Source organism: Metopolophium dirhodum, chromosome 1 (assembly GCF_019925205.1).
Source record: "Metopolophium dirhodum isolate CAU chromosome 1, ASM1992520v1, whole genome shotgun sequence".
In the NCBI taxonomy this organism is placed as follows: domain Eukaryota; kingdom Metazoa; phylum Arthropoda; class Insecta; order Hemiptera; family Aphididae; genus Metopolophium; species Metopolophium dirhodum.
The window spans coordinates 67,055,037-67,072,515 of NC_083560.1; the positions used below are offsets into that span (position 1 = coordinate 67,055,037).

Genomic DNA, 17,479 nt, shown 5'->3' on the forward strand with positions numbered 1-17,479 from the left:
AAATATTGTTTTTGTACTAATCATTACTCGCATTAATCATTATAGACGTAATAATTCCTTAATAATTAATGTTTTTTAGTGTAATATTATATACCATATATAGAGTCATTTCTGATGTGAAGAATAATGCATAATGTAATCTATCGCCATTTGCACAATTTCTTGTCAGTTAATCTCATTAATTACAACATTTTTCATCACAAGTATAATATGATATAAAATATATTCGGTTTGAACAACATAGCTGGCCTCTGTGATTCTATATTATTTAATATCAGTGATAATAGATAATAATAATATTGAACCTTTCTAGGCATCCACCGAAATGGTTTAGAAAATTCGTTCCGACTATTTTTATGGTTCAGCTGTTCTCGAATTTAAGTACATCATTGTTCGCATACAAAAATTGTACTTATAAATATATTAAAAAGAACATACTTTGCTGAACGCCTCATGATGCTAGGTATAATATAGGTAATATATGTGTTATTACTTATTGTATAAAACCACATGAAATCATTTATTCTAAAACAATGTTTATTCCGTGTTAATAAAATTTTTATGTCGACTATTGTGTTTACAATGAATAACAAAAAAACCCGAATCTAAATTGCTTTTCTGATTTTTTTTCGCAAAACAAACGTAAAAACGAATTGATTTTTTTTTATATAATGTAAAGCAATATACGTTCAGCTCGACGTTCAGCCATTCGTGTAGGCAGTGCTGTATACATAGTTTGTGAGGGGTGGTATTACGACATATATATATATATAGTATATACAACAATACAACATGCATGTACTCGGTCTTGTTGCCCCGGGTGAGAAACCCTAAGGGTGGTGGTATTATTGTATTAAAGTTTAGTCAGACACAATTAACCGACCGATATCAGCTAGTGTTCGTAACTTTGAGGAGGATGATGTTAAGGATGGAAAGTAAAATAATATGTTATACTGCCTACAGGCGTATACAAAGTCCTTTACAAGCACGCCTTTGGCCTTAGAAAGATTTAATTTAGCAAACAATATTATGCCGCATCTTGACTCTTTGTAGTCAAGCACATTTTAACAGCTGTTACTAATATTTTATTAAATTATGGTGTTATATCGAGTATTAAGATACGACTTGAAAACAAACAAATAAGTCTTTCAGTATTTCCACAGTTATGAGCATTTACCTAAAGTTTAATGAAATATTGGGTAACCTGTAGTGAACCAAACAACTTTTTCAGAATAAATTTACGATTGAACCGTTTCAATATAGCGGTGTGATGTATTATACGAACATATTGTATAAGTAGGTATATAGGTGTATATTATAATGGCATTGCAAAGGCTTCCAAACTTTTTTTAGTGTGGAAAAGTTTCAATATTATATTGTGCTTAATAGTTTTGAGCATAATTTTACAAAATAATTCTGCAATACATTTAATATTAAATAATAATATTATAATTCTTTACGTCTAAAATGCCTACCTACCGTAGATGCCTTAATCAAAACAATCATCAATACAATTACTTATTTATTGCATACTACGCTTATACTAAAACCTCTCCGTAATGTTTTTAGGTTTTATTATTGGAATTATAAAATTAAATTTTCGTACACATCGTGGTGTACAAAGAAACATTCTTAAATAACTATATTATAGATTGGTTTAAATTCCATAGGTACGAATGTTAAAAAAATATTTAGTAATTATGCTTCACGTATCCATATCCTGATTAATATTATAATTACATATCGTACAACTTTGACATGTATACATAGAGGATTGAATCGTAATTTCGAGTTGTATTAACCTATATAATATAATAAACGTGTAAACAATATTTGTGAGGAAAAATCGATTAGTTTTCTCTTACAGCGTATACTTTTGTATTAGCACTTGAAAGTCAATTAAACGACGCGTGTCGAGTTTTGTAGTATGTTTAATTTTATTATTCTAAAATAGTCTATCACCGGAAAGTTAATACCATAGGTATAGTCAAATAAGACGTGTAATGGTTATAATATTTCCCCGATCGGCGGACAATAATGTATCTAGAAATTGGAATAAACTACAATTATATTATGTTGATAAATCGTTGTTAAATGCAAAATTAAAATAAAATTGGTCATTTTTATATTATTTGTTGGTATGTACGCATGGACAATAATTGTGAAATTAATAAACGATAATGCACGACTGTCCGCACTATGGAGCTGCAGTGAGCATGACGTGTAGGTACATAATATGAATAATGTGATATATCAATATAAAGCACTTCAAACCTGCGGTCTTAATTAAGAATAATGATGATTGCGCACGGAGCATATTTTGCATTAAGCATATTTTAATCATTTAGCATTTAAAAACAAATATGTTGGCATTCTTTAAAGTATAAAGGCAAATCAATTTGATTGTTCGTTCATCGTCTGTAATGCCATCTGCATCCATAAATGCACTAATCATCATTACCCGTATTAAAATGTAGGTATGTAAGTGTACTACTTAAGTATTACGGAGAACTCTACAAATTACAATATAATAATAGGTACTCTTTAGATAGTACTAACCATCAATTAAATAGTTCTAAACGTACCTAACGATGATTTTCAACGGTAGATTATGAAATTAATTAATAAACTAATTACGATTGCCCAGCTAAAACGTGATAAATTTGTGATACCCAGTTAAAATATCCATTGAACCGTTGACAATATATTTTGTCCTTGCTGTGTAAATTATTTTAATATTGTTCATGTACTTCAACACTTTTACACTAACAATATGAATGTGTAACAAAGAACCGAAAAAGACAGAAAACAGAACGTCTCGTAAGCCGAAGAAGATTTCTTATAGAACTAGTTAAAAAAAAAAATTATTAAATATTTGTCTCTCAATATGACAGCACACGTATTTATGCTGTTTAAATAGTTTGATAAATATTATATACATAGGACCCTTTGTAATTTTTATAAAACTGTACAGCGATGTTATTGATAAAAATGGTTGGTATTTGTATTTAAGTATTTTATTATATATGTCAACAATATTGTGTATCATGCTCATCAATGCCGATACGATAATATTAGAAGATTATATGATGGGGTTAAAACTGTTTAAAATCCATGGATTCTCTCTTCACGCAGATATAGTTTGAGTTATTTATTTACCAGTAAAAATACAAGTATCCGTGTATATATTATAACCGTTTTAACTTTTAACACCATCATATAAACGTACTATGCCTATGATCAGTATCACGGTACACCCGTATAGGTTTTTTACGGTGTAACCGGTATTACGATAAACTATATCGTATTAATTAAACTTATGTGATGGTACACCGGTATACAATTGCATTACTGCATGTTGACATCATTTTAATTTTAATTTGATTTTTTAATACTGATTTATAAATTTAACATTTTATCATTTTCATGAGAATTATTGTTTAAATGCCTTCGTGCTTGGTCATTCATACGATATATTAATATATTGTAAAAAGTATTGTATTTCATAAATAAAATAAAATATTAATTTCTGAAAACAGTGTTGAAATCCGATTTTTTGTTTTTATTTGTACTATATGTTCGAGCGAGTAATAACTAATGATATTATTTGTTTGAAAATAAGGATTAGTTAACTAAAAAAATATATATTCATGTGGGGTGATTTACTAAGCATGCTCACGATACTTTTTTCTTTAATAATGCAGTTATTCAAAATCTGTTTTTTGGAATTTTTAAATATTATATTATGTACTTAAAGACCATATTTCTTGAGTTATTTTGTACTACTTAAGAAGAGTCTCCTGACAAATACTATGTATGTGAATACGGGACAGTCAATGTTAAAATGCTTGCTACATAGATATCCCCCTCCCCCAAAAAATCGTGGGGGTTTGCCTATATGAGAAATCCCTTGGGCGTAGTCGACCTCAAAAATTATATTACCAAAGAATACAGACATCTATTTATAGTATTTTCAATTACGTGTAAACAATTTAACAACCTCGGTATGAGATGAAAATCTATTTCTTATACATATTTGAATCAGAAATGAATAGGTAAGTATACATGGCGTAATAACTAATATTAGATTCAACGCCGTAAAATGTTTTAAGTAGGTAGCCCTAAAATGTTTTCTGGGGGACAAAATGTGTCGCACTTTTGTAATCGAGCTGTCCCATATTCTCATCTATAGTATTTGCTGCAGAAAGTATACATTAATTACGTTAATGATTTTTTTAAATTATTAAACCAATTATTACACTTGACATTTTTAAAAAAAACAATGTTAGAGGTAGGTACTAGTTATTTTATACGTTTTTAAAAATTTAATTTTTGAGTTATTAACATTTTTGATCGCAAAATAATATTATTAGGTATAAATGGGCACCTATATATGGTTATATTTTATTAATTTGTTATACTTTACTTCAACTTTATTCCCAATTTCCACAATGTCGTCAAACAAAGTTTGGTTTATTAAAATTTTATTTGAACCTTATACCACAACGAACCTAATATAATTAATTTGTTGGTCTAAATGCGTGGATATAAATGTAGGTAGTTACTAAATTTCATTTCAAGGCGTAATGAAATAATGATCATCTTATCTTCATACCGTCATTTTATTTTTCATGTACATCGCTACACAAAACAAAATATCTATCGAATCCAACTTGTGTGTTTTTATAAATGACTGTTACTGATGTAGATATTATATTATATATTTATACAATTAATATATTTTTGATTAGTATTTTTTTTTATTAACTATTACATATGAGACTTGAACTGTTTTCACATGACTTGGCACCCATGCAGTATCATTTATTTACAACAAATAACAATGAAATACAATTTTCATTTCGTTTAGTAGACTGAAGACTGTTTTCCTTAGCGCTTGACCATAGTGTGTATTTACAGTGTCCAGGACCCAGCGATCAATAGACTTTCGTGGACGAAAGAGGAGACGCCCTCCTTATCGTCCCTTAAAAATCATGTTTCGTTATAATAACAAAATAATAAACATTATTGACTTTGGTCTGCAGTGGTTATATACGTATATATGGTGCAACCGTTAGGAGATGTACCTCTGTCAATAAATTCGAAACATTGACGTCCTTCTATACAAATATACAATATTATGTATTATATATACCTATATAATATTCATCATAATATCTTGCTCGAGGAATAATATTATCATAGTGCGTGTACGTCATACTCTCGAAACGAGACGATAACGACGACGCGCAAAAAGTACACTGCACACGACGACGAGTGCCTCCGCGAGGTCTCCGCTCAGCATCGAACCCCCGGCCGGATCAGTGGGTGGGACTCCGGCTGGTTATATAATATATATATATATATTTGTTATACGAGCTGACTGTGACGACTGCGACGGTGTGCGCGGATAATGCGTATACGGAATCCAATAAGGCGAGGGTGCTCAATCATGTCGTCGCTGAAAAGGTACAGATCGATATGGACCGCACGCGCTTAACCGTATACCCACACCGTCCCAAAATATATATATGCGTTGTAGATGGGTAACTTATTCGTGTGCGATCGTGGTGGTAGTCGAGGTTGTGCAGCGATAAACTCGCTCTGTTGAATGCAATAATACTGCAACAGCCTCTTTGAATTGGAAATCTGATAATTCAACACTAGGTTTAAATGTTCTACATATATGGACTATCACCAGAACGTGAAAACCCTGCAATTCACGGTTCGCACGTTTCAGCGAAGATATTATATTTTTCAGGTGGCACTGAGGGTAGAATAGTGGTGTATTTACTAGGGGAGAGGAACCGGGCTGGTATAGTCGTTCAGTCACTGCAAAAAATGAATGTAATGATCAATACAAAAAAAACCGTAGAAGTCGCTCTGCTGCATAGTAGCTGGTGTCGAGTGTACCTCGGCAAGTGGGCGCCACACTGCTGTACATTATATGTCGAGTGGGTCACCGTATAATGGATATGTTTGAATTGAACTCATTATAGGTGGTAGATATACAAAAAACGATTCTGAGCGAAGAAAATTTATCAGCCTATATCATTAAGTATATTTCATGATATTATTGCTATTAAAGCAATAATTTATTATACTATTAGTAATACAGTTGGTTGATTTTTTCCTAAAACATTGAATTTTTAAATACCATTGTTTCTATAAAATACAATAATATACTTTAAAAGTTCCAAGTAGGTATACCCACGAATAATTTTTCCAAATTACAACAAAATAACCAAAATCAATATTCTCCGTTTAAATATCTAATTTCATCCAAATTTAAACTTAAAATAGATATTAAGAAAAATTTGTACTGAGTTTTTAAATTTTTTGGTCACAGCATGAAATAATTATAACTAAGGAAAAACCTTGTTTTAAGTTTGCAATCCTTAACTATAAAAATTGAATATTTTATAAATTTTTACTACAAAATAATTTGAAAATTTTCAATATGATAAATTTTGTCAAAATTTGAAATTTAAATGCTTATAAACCAAAATCGTGCATATGCGTTTTTAATATTTTTAAAGTACTATTGTAAAAAAAGTATTGAGTAACCTTGTACCTATTACAATGTCATATTCAGTCTTTTTAAACAAAACATCTTTTTTTCCTTGTTGAAGTCGGGTTATACAGATAGTAGGTAGGTCATACGTGATATACTATGTTTTAAAACATTAAAATATTTTTACTTATCAAATTTTAGTTTTTTTTTTTTTTAAATTAAATCAAAATAAATAGTTTTCACCGTTTTTATTAAGTCTTAAATTCATTTATTTTTCAATTGACTATTACAAGAATTGTTTTTTTTTAAGTTGAAGTATGAAATAAATAAATAGATGCATGTTGCACTAATAAGTAATAATAACTAAATTAAAAAAATTAATCTAATCATAGGTATATTAGAATATCTAATTTTCTTAACTTCCTAACATTGAAGATATAGTAACAGCTTTACATTTTTAATTTTTAATTTGATAGTGGGTACATAAAATAAATAAAATTTTGATGATAAGCGGAGTCGCTGAGCTACTGTAGCTACATGTGAATTCTAATATCGAATGAATAACAATAAATACAACGTTAGAAAATCTTATAAAATATACAATTATAAGATTTAAAAATATTATTTCAGTTTTTGTTAATTTACGGGAAAAAAACCCTAAAAGGTATACCTACTATGATCGACTTATAGCCATTAGTCATCACCTATACATTTCCTTCGTGGAGTACTAAGATCGTTAATGTTTTGCGTTTCAAAATTGAACGTATTTATATAATTAAAATATATTTTTTCGCTCTCCTGAAAAATTGTGTTTATGGCGGATACGGCCGTTTGCCTGTTAGCCGTCGAATTATTATTATGATTAATAATTATTTTTCTTTTATTCTAATTTAGATTAGCCACCGGATTCCCAAACTGTAAGACCCGTCAACAATGGTTGGTGTACCATTACCGTGGATCCGGCGACCGACTAGTGTTGTATCCGAACGGAAAACTCAGACACTATGTCCTCAAACACCAGCACGGCAACAGCGAAGAACAACAGCAACAGAACCGTGACTTCATCGTGGATCACGAACGTTCCTTCGACTACGAACAAGGATTTTACTGTTTGGACAAAGTAAGAATTATGTTAATATTATTATGCATTATATGATCATTAGGATCTGCGCATGACTTGACGAGTACATATAAAGTTTGATTGCTCTAGGAGCTTGTTGGTATTAGTGGTATGATTAGGGCTTGGTTAATTGGTGGGAGGGGGAGTATTATATAATATCTACTCATTTCTGTTTTTACGTATTTACCGTCACACATGAGCTTCAAATTATTTGCCTGAAAATTCAGTATATGACAATAATCTTTGGGATATTAAGAAAATATAATTATATATACTGACTGTACCTATAACTCGACTTCACCCGGGAAAAAATTATCAAACATAAAATACGGTGCTATATTGATGTACCTCATGTTTACGGCCAAATGGGCATCGGTAGATATGCCTAGCTTTGTAAGCTAATGGATCCTGTGGCAGATTGCATATAGAACTTGGTATATTTTTGAACGAAGTTCAAACTACTTTCTAAACTTTCATTATATCCATCTCTAAGAACAATATCTGAAACTTTCGTTAAGATCGGTTGATTAATTATTTTTTGAGTTTTTTAGTTTATAAGCTACGAACATAAAGACATCGCCTTGTGTAGAACATTTTGATTACAAGCAATATAAATTAAATATTATTATATTTTATTTAAAAAAAAAAACCCAATAGTGACCATATTTTACAAATTGTATTTCTAACCAGATGGCAACCTTATATAACATAATATATTATATACACAATAAATTATATTATATTTTCGTAAGCAAAACAAACTTTGTATATAAACTACCCTAATGCAATCTTTATATTGATCGAAAATGAAGCTAAAAAAGATACTCCGGGTGTAATCTATAATGGTATAACTTTTATTATAAATCGGTCCATTAGTTTCTGAGATTAGTGTGTTCAAACATACAAACTCTTGGGCTTTTTAATACCTTATTAGTATATGCCTCAACTCACGGGAAAATAATACAGAAAATAATCGGTATCGGTGTAACTCGCTTTGTGAACTAATTTAACCGAGATGGGAAACCACCTGTCGGTGTCGGGGATTGGATATAGCATTTGGTATTTTTTAACGTGGCACTACTCTCTAAACTTTTTTGATATCTTTAAGAACAATCTCTGAAATGTTATTATAATACTGTATACAGTATATTATAGAATATTATGTAGAAAGAAAAGAGAGAAAATAAAGATAGTAACAATAATATTAATAATATTATATAATATAATATATTATGGACCGTCCACAATTGAGGCGGTTTCTTCAAAACATCCTTGCCATTAGTTCAAGTTGTATATAAGTTTAACTCTATACGACTATACGTAACAATACATTTATTAATTATAACCCATACAACAGACGGTTATAAATAAAAATATTGGTAGTTTTTTTTAAGTACTTAGGTACTTAATGTTTTCACCACTTAAATTTGTATCAATAATATTTGTCACAGGTCATTGATATCGATCGTCCGGATATGAACGCACAAGTGGCCGTCATCTGTACGCCACAGATACCGTCACCCTGGACAGACGCCGATTTTGTCATGCGAAGGATCGTGAACCCTGCTTGCCATGCCATCGCGATGGCTTGCTTGCTGCTCGTCGCCGTCGTCCATTTCGTTTTGCCACAGCTCAGAGACTTGATCGGAAATATGGTGACCACTCTAGCTGGCTGTATGATCGTAGCCCGGATCGCCAACATTGTTCGCATATTCGTCGAGTACAACGGTCCTGTCAGCTATTTGACAGCTGGTATGTGTATTGTTTGTATAGATATTAATGTATTAGTTATTACTTATTATTCGTACCTATATATGTTTACCATACAGTAAATACATAAATACCTAGTTGTACAACTGACCAGGAATTTACACCTTTGTTTTTTTCTGTTCCAGTTCTGGTTCTGGTACTTAATTATTTCATAAAAAAATATGATTCTGGATCTGAATCCTGTTAAAATTGGAGTTGAGAAAAATTCTAAGATTTTTTTATAAAAGCACTCCTTAATTAAGTATATGTACTCGAAACATTTATCATGGAGGTAAAAACAAAACTAATAAATTAATAAATTTAAAACCCAATATTCTTCGTATATAATAATTAAAAGTTCTGATAATTTTAAAATATTTAAAGTCGATTCCAATTTCCGATATTTTAAGGATTTTCGATTCCAGAACCGATTCTTTTCAGTTAAATTCCAGTCAACAGTACGAAGTTCCAATTTTAAAGTCCTTTAAGAGCTTGGAAGCCGATGCTTAGCCAGGGCTATTCTCTCATTGAATAAAAAAAATATAGTCCTACAGTTCTATGTTATGAACATAATAATATTATATTATTATGGCACTCACACGAATTTTACACTTAACTACTATCATTTAATTTAAACGTTTAAGTACCTAATACATATTATAATACCATCATGTTAGCTACCCAAAATCAAAATCTGAATTTATAAATTGTTTATAATTTATACAGCGGTAAAGTCGCTATAAATACCTATAAATATTAATATTCCAATAATAATCTCTGGCGGCCATATCTACCTTGCACAATTTATTTACAGAAAATATTCAAATATAATTACTTCGTCTAAATACATATTATACATTTTTATATTTCAATTAAGGCTGTATCAAGCCATACAAATTTTTATTGTAAGGGGGATGGCGTCTGGAACCATGTACCCTCTTTCTCTTCTCAGATATTACCTTCTATTCGATGGTTAAAAAATATTAATTTAAAAATGTCGATCAAATCTCTTCGTTATAAATTACGTGATAAAATACAAACATCTCTTTGCAGAGTTTATTATTTAAAATAATAACGAGCTGAAAATAATTCAGTTATATAATGGGAAGTCTTTTAAGTAATATTACTTAGGTTTCAGAAGGTGGCGTTTAAAATAATTTGTATAGGTAGTAATAATAATAAAAACATAATAAGAATCATAAATAGATTTAGTACTAAAAAAGTATGATGACGACCAACTACAATTATTGATGAATACTATAATATTTTAAGTTCAGGCGGCGAAACCGGCATTCACTTTACATCCGAGAGTCCCAGGGACTTACAACCCCACCACAAACTAGCAACCAACCACCTTTAATCCGGCTTGTCGACAGACGATGATTTGTATTTCATTCCTTTTTGTGTACCATTATAATCGTGACTCAGAATAAATTAATAAGAAATTAATGTAATTTGAAACATAAAGGCGTATTATAGGTACATTGCTGTTGCAGCTGGGTAAAGCGAATATTATAATTAATTCATTTGACGTGCAAACTGACAAGATAAATACTCCGGTAAATACCTACCGATAAACGACGCGTAAAAGTAAATATTTTACAGCATTTAAACACAAAGCATCTAAGGTACAATATAGATTTCAATTAATAGTTAATTATTATACCTTCTCGCAAAATCTCATTGGATAAATGTGTTATTGAGAAATATAATATAACTCCGTTTCCCGACGGCCAAAATTATCCAATATACCTATACTATATTATACGCAACCCTAAGTATCGCGTTTCCGTTTTATCGCTTGTATACCGATATGTGATTGAATATACGCGTAATATCGAGTGGATATTCTTCACAACTCATGAGATTGAAATTTGAAACTCTTAAGCGTTTATTATTATAAATGCTTTTGTAGTTTCGTGCACATATATTTTATTATGCACGTATATATATAAATAATATTATATACTTTCACCGTCGCGGTCGTCGGGCGGGTGTCGTTTAATGAGTATAATAATTTCCTGTTGTAGATAAAAGTGGTATATTCCTTTTTATTAGTGGTGTAATAATATTATACTACTTTTCAATAATACGTGCACAAAATTAATCATTTTTTAATTTCAATAAATAATGTAATCTACCAATGTATAGATAATATAGATAGTGAATAAGCTTCGCCTTATTTGCGACCACGGTATAGCCGTTTGGGTGATACTAATAGATCGAAAAGTTATACGTGTAATCATATTATATTAAAGTATATGAATATTATGTCCATATTATTTGATTTTTTTTCCCCTTTATAGACGCGTTTCTTTACACGTCCACGCTCGGTTCGTTCTTTTGGCTGAACGCGATGGGTTACTACATTTGGCGTACGTTCAAGTCACGTAACGTGTTCCTGCGCATTACCGACGGACGCAAATACTGTTATTACTCGCTGTACGTGTGGGGTTGCACGTTAACCATGGGCGGCATGGCGCTTTTCGCACATCTAATATTGGACTCACGTGACAGCAACGCTAATAGAAGCTATTCGTCGCATCCGTCTACGACCACATCAATAGAAGGAGCCATAGGTAAGTCGTACCTCGAATAATATTATTATACATTATAGACTATAGTAATAACATAGGTTGATAAATAATATACATGTTGTATATCCTCCATTTATCTATACCTGTAAACCTTCCTCTTCGGCAGACGTGTGTTCAATACGACAGTCTTCAGTTATTTCTATAATATTGTGATGGAGTCGTTCGACAGAATTCAAATATTCTGCCAATAACTGCTCGTAGTGTTTGAATTTTATTGTTGCATTTGTATATAATTATGCTTCTTTTTTTTGTTATTATTTAAATTACATGCATAAACTAATTTCGTGACTTTACAAATTAAATATATTTAAAGTCATCGATACATATTTTCCCTTATTTAGAGATTTTTTGTTTTTTAAATTTAAATTGTATATTTCAAAGCTAGAGTATCAATATAATACTATACGTAAATATCTATTGTAAATTGATTATAGATATTAAGTCATTAAGAGTGGACTAGTATTAATATATTTTTTTTTAATTCTAAATAAACTTAACACTCAATATAAAAACATGGAAATCCAGGAAATTAAAAAATAACGAGTACATATTTTTGCCTTTTAAATGCATAGCCCATTATATGGTTTTGTGAGTGAAAAAAACTATGTTCAAGATGTCTTAAAAGACGTATACCTACCATAATAAGCTATAATGAAATTGTTATGTCCAAAAACTAAATTTGATGTTTTTTTCTTTGCAGGGTGGCTCGGAATTGCCGTCATATTCGTCCCGGTCATATGCACGATTCTAGTCAATTTGTTCTTTTACATTTCCACCAAGACAGTGATCAAACGGATGTCGACATACGGTCAAATCCATCACAAAATGAAATATAGGTAAGAGCAGTGTTATTGCATTAATATTAATCAACGTCCTTATTGACTTTGAAGTTTATGCAGTGTGAATAAGTGTGAAGTTAATATAATATTCAAATATACTAAAAAAGCACAATAATAATAATAATACAAGTATTGCAATAAATTATAATGATTTTAATAGTTACTTTTAGTTCAGTGATAAAATGTCTTCGAAAAGTTTAAAATAGACTATTTACTTTCAAGCTGCTTTAACTAATCATCACTACAACCGTACTTACTTTCAAACAAATTATTTCTCAACGTGACGAAAACCCTTTTGGTTGAAAGTTGAAAGTTAATATTACTAAAACATAATCATTTTTTAACATACTTCCCGGAAAATTTTCGGTTTAAAATAAAATTAAAAACTTTGTAATCTAGTAAGGAATCTGAAATAAAAAATAATATATGATGAATAATAAAATATTAAGTATCTTAAATTATTATTTTTGAAACGAATATTTACTACACACATTTTACAAAAATCAAACATCTACCAACTTTTCTCAATGATAATATTCATAATATAAACTACAAATAAATTACTCTCAAATATTGAAATATGAGAACTTTGTACTTTAGATTGCCGTCGTTTCTACGTGATGACTAAATAAATATGGGAAATGTTAGATTTTTAACAAATGTATTGGAATCGCTAACAAAAAATAAATTAGTTTCTGTAGTCATAAAATACCTTTATTTATTTCAATTATATCAATATACAGATCACGAATACGGAATAAGTAGTTTATTACAATTTTATACTATTTGTGATGTATTCGTGGTGTCCCAACCTAATCCACTATGAATGTTTTCCTAAACAAGTATTTTGGATTTTAACAATCATACCAAATGGACAATGGTAGATATGCACATTTCACATTTCACATAACCTATAATAAGTAAAATGTGTATAAAAAAAGTATTTTATACGTAGGATGGTCGTACTTATATAAAAAGTCTGCCAATAATAATAATAAAAATACAAAATACAAATTGGTTTTGCTTAACTTAAATTTGCTATGTTGTACGGTTGTAAAATATAAGACGCCGATGTAAAGCTACCTGTAATACTTAGTCATCGAACATATTTTACTGATACGTGTAATAATTCTGAATATTATCTCCAAGATTTCATGTGCCTCCACACCTTTATAATATTATACTACTTACAAACATTAATATAATTTTGTATTTTATTAGTTTTTTATTTTATCTTTACACGGATCATGGGTGGATAGGAAATTTTAAGCCTACCGAGAGGTATTTGTTAGGGCCTCATATTTGTACAACTTAGTACCGGGGCTGAATTTAGGGGGGGGGGCTTAAAATACAACACAAACGAGGGCCTACCACCGATTTCCCTGTCCGCCAATGACACCTAAAATAATATAATATTTATATAGCTAATCAAATAAAGATGTACCTATCTATTCACGTGTGCCTACCTATTATATTAAAAATAAATTTTAATAGTAATAAAAATAGCATACAACAATAAATCAATATATAAGATTCTTACATTCTTTATTCTTTTCAGCAAATTATAACTATCAATACTTTGGTAATAAATAATCAAGAATCATAAAAATAAACTATTGCATAACACCCGAAAAACATTTGGGGGTAGAAGTTTAGCCTCTCAATCCCATCCCTATTTAACAGCTAGCTTGATTTACTACAGTTTTACAATTTACAGTAAACCATAATAAGTGTATAAATTATTTTATTTTTCTCATCCGCAGTTTCGACATGTTTTCCAAACTGTTTGCGATCATGGTGATCGACCTGACACTGTTCATCTTGTCGTGGACTCAACACGATTCGCTGTTCTACGTGCACGTTGTCTTCAATCCCATACAAGCGGCGCTGGTACTGTACGTGACCGTCATCCGACCGAAACGAGTTAAGTTTCTGCTGCGCAAGGCCTGCTGCTACGAGCGGTGCATTTTGCCGTGTTGCCGACCAAAGGAAACGGACGTACAAGCTGGCACTGAATGGGGAGAGGAAATGATGGCGTTCAATACTGCCGATTATTAGCGATCCTTCACCCACCACCCACCACCACCACCAGTTTCATTTAACGACACACCTAATTCGTTTTATACTAATAAAAACGATCGGATGTCGTCGTATTTATATTATGTCCTTATTCGAGAAATATAAATATTAAGAACTATACATTATAATAATTAGATTTTACATTTTTATAATTATAATTATTTTATTTTTTATATATATACAAATCGCCATTCCAATAAACGCAATAATAATATTTCTACATATGTGTAACATTATGCGTATATTTTACTAACTACAATCGTCACTATTTTATCTACAGTGGCTTTTAATCATTTCAAGGCAAATAATATTAATATTATAAGCAGGTGTGTTCTGCTACATCTTCTATATGTAGATAGATACGAAACGTTCAATACTTAGTAGTCTTGTCAAGTATTAGGTACCTACTTGTATGAATATGAGCAGTGTTGGGTAAATTACTTTTAAAAAGTAATGAAATTACATAACTCGTTACTTCAAGTATTTTTATTTAAATTACATTTGCGTTACTTAAAATTATTTTTATCACGTTACATTACTTTTTTTTATTATTTAAGTAGTGTGTTACGAATAACGTTACTTTTTTTTAATCGTTGATACCCGTTATTATTTTTGAAAAAAATTCAATCATAGACTTATTAATATAGGTTTATTTATAGGTATATGTATTCAATTCACATGATTCAATTATTAAGTATATATTTTAGAATCATAGACCTAGTGATAATAGACCAATTAGATAAATTCGAAAATCTATTGACAAATGGTTTGTAAACATAGTTCATAATTATACCTTTCTAGCAGGGATCGGAGCCAGTTTAACCGGTTTTCATATTCGAACACCGTAACCGGTATTGAAACCACAAGCCTAAATACACCGGTTAAAAAACCGTAACTGAAACCATCGAATTGAAAAACCGTTCTAATAACCGATTACAACTTATATCGGTTTCTTCGAATTTTATGACGTTAATTACCTATATTATTTATATTTCCAGTAAAACGAGTATATTAATTATGCGATGAAAATAATATTTTGTTTGAATCCCGATACTATTACTGAGTATTACGAAATATTAGTAGGTAATACGAATATTATTCTATTTATATTTTATATAATATTACTACTATATTTATTGATTCAAAATTAAAATACAAATATCACAATATTAATATGTAATTCGCCCCTATGCACGTCTGTATTGTTGTTATTTGAAGTATTTGTGTATATTATTATTTATCAATGTTATTACGAAATTGTTTCATATTCGATTATTCGCGTCCGTCCCGACTGTCTTCAATCGCTTATGTAATTTGTCATTATCATCAGTCTTCTCAGTGTGTCCCCTGAATTACAAATGTGTCAACAGTAAACCTTTTCAAAATAAAATATTTTCAATAGTCCAATACACATTTGTAGTATCCATTTAAACTAATATTTTGTTCAAATATCATAAGCATTAATCACATAACAAAAGATTTGTTATACTGTAATATAGTGTCATGATATTGTAAATTACAATTAAATATTAATGTAATCGAATAATTCGATCTCAACCATAATATTATGTTGTATGCAAAAGTAGGTACAACATAATATTAAAGTTAACAATACGAAATTAGTTCTGCTGAACGTAAATTAGCTATATTGTATGTACCTACACTAATTATACAAATCGGACACATTTTAGTACTTTAGGCTCAGCCCTTAACTAATAGATAATAAAATCGGGTCTATAGTTATTAAGAACAGTAAAATAAAATCAAAATGTTCAAGAACCGTTCCAAAAACCAAAACCGAAAATTTTCAAAAACTATTCTTGATACCGATCAATTTAAAAAACCTTTTTTAAAACCAAAACCATAACCAAAAAATTGAAAAACATATTTTAAAACCTAGACCAAAACCAGAAAATGTAGAAAACCGTTTTCAGAAACCGAAACCATAACTGTTCAAATTTGAAACGGTTTCGATCCCTGCTTCATAGAATACTAAATAAGTATTCATTCAAACATAATATATTATCTATAGTCAATAATACTCAATAGCTGGTATCTATATAAATGATAGTGAATACATTTTCCGTGAAACATCAATTAACCTTTAAGAAAAAAAACTACTACAAAATATTTAAAAAAACTAGTAAAAGTCCTTAGTAGTCTTTTTGGACAAACTACTTAGAAGTTTTAATAGTTAACTAAAAAACAAATAGTTTATTACTAGAAAATTGTTAGTAGTTAACTATTAGGGGTTAGTAGTTTACTACTAGCATATTTACTGTACTTAACTATTAGAAAATAAAATATAGTTTGCTTTTAGAAATAGTTTTATAATTTACTACTTGCAACAAGAAGACGAGGTGCTAGACAACTTACTTTTAAAAAATTATATTATTGCAATACAAGTGACATAATATAAAAATAGTATATATTTTATTATTTTTATAAAATTAAAAAAAAAAGAAAGATTTGATTATGAGAGAATATTATAATATTAAATGTTATTGATTGAAAGTCTGGCAGCTGAACCAGCATTGAAGTCCAGTGTTTTTTGTTTTTTTAGAAAAATTATTTAGTTTTG

General features: G+C 29.8%; 1 protein-coding gene across 1 annotated transcript in view; it reads left to right on the forward strand.

Moving 5' to 3' along the window:
- The window catches only part of LOC132935586 (probable G-protein coupled receptor Mth-like 5), a 29,574-nt gene extending 14,456 nt beyond the window's left edge, over positions 1–15,118 (forward strand). The window contains exons 2-6 of the mRNA XM_061002180.1: positions 7,409–7,634; positions 9,086–9,386; positions 11,690–11,962; positions 12,681–12,816; positions 14,583–15,118. Coding sequence (XP_060858163.1) covers positions 7,409–7,634; positions 9,086–9,386; positions 11,690–11,962; positions 12,681–12,816; positions 14,583–14,877 — 1,231 coding nt within the window. The 3' untranslated portion in view covers positions 14,878–15,118. The remainder of the gene's footprint in view (positions 1–7,408; positions 7,635–9,085; positions 9,387–11,689; positions 11,963–12,680; positions 12,817–14,582) is intronic.
- Positions 15,119–17,479: the final 2,361 nt, after the last annotated feature.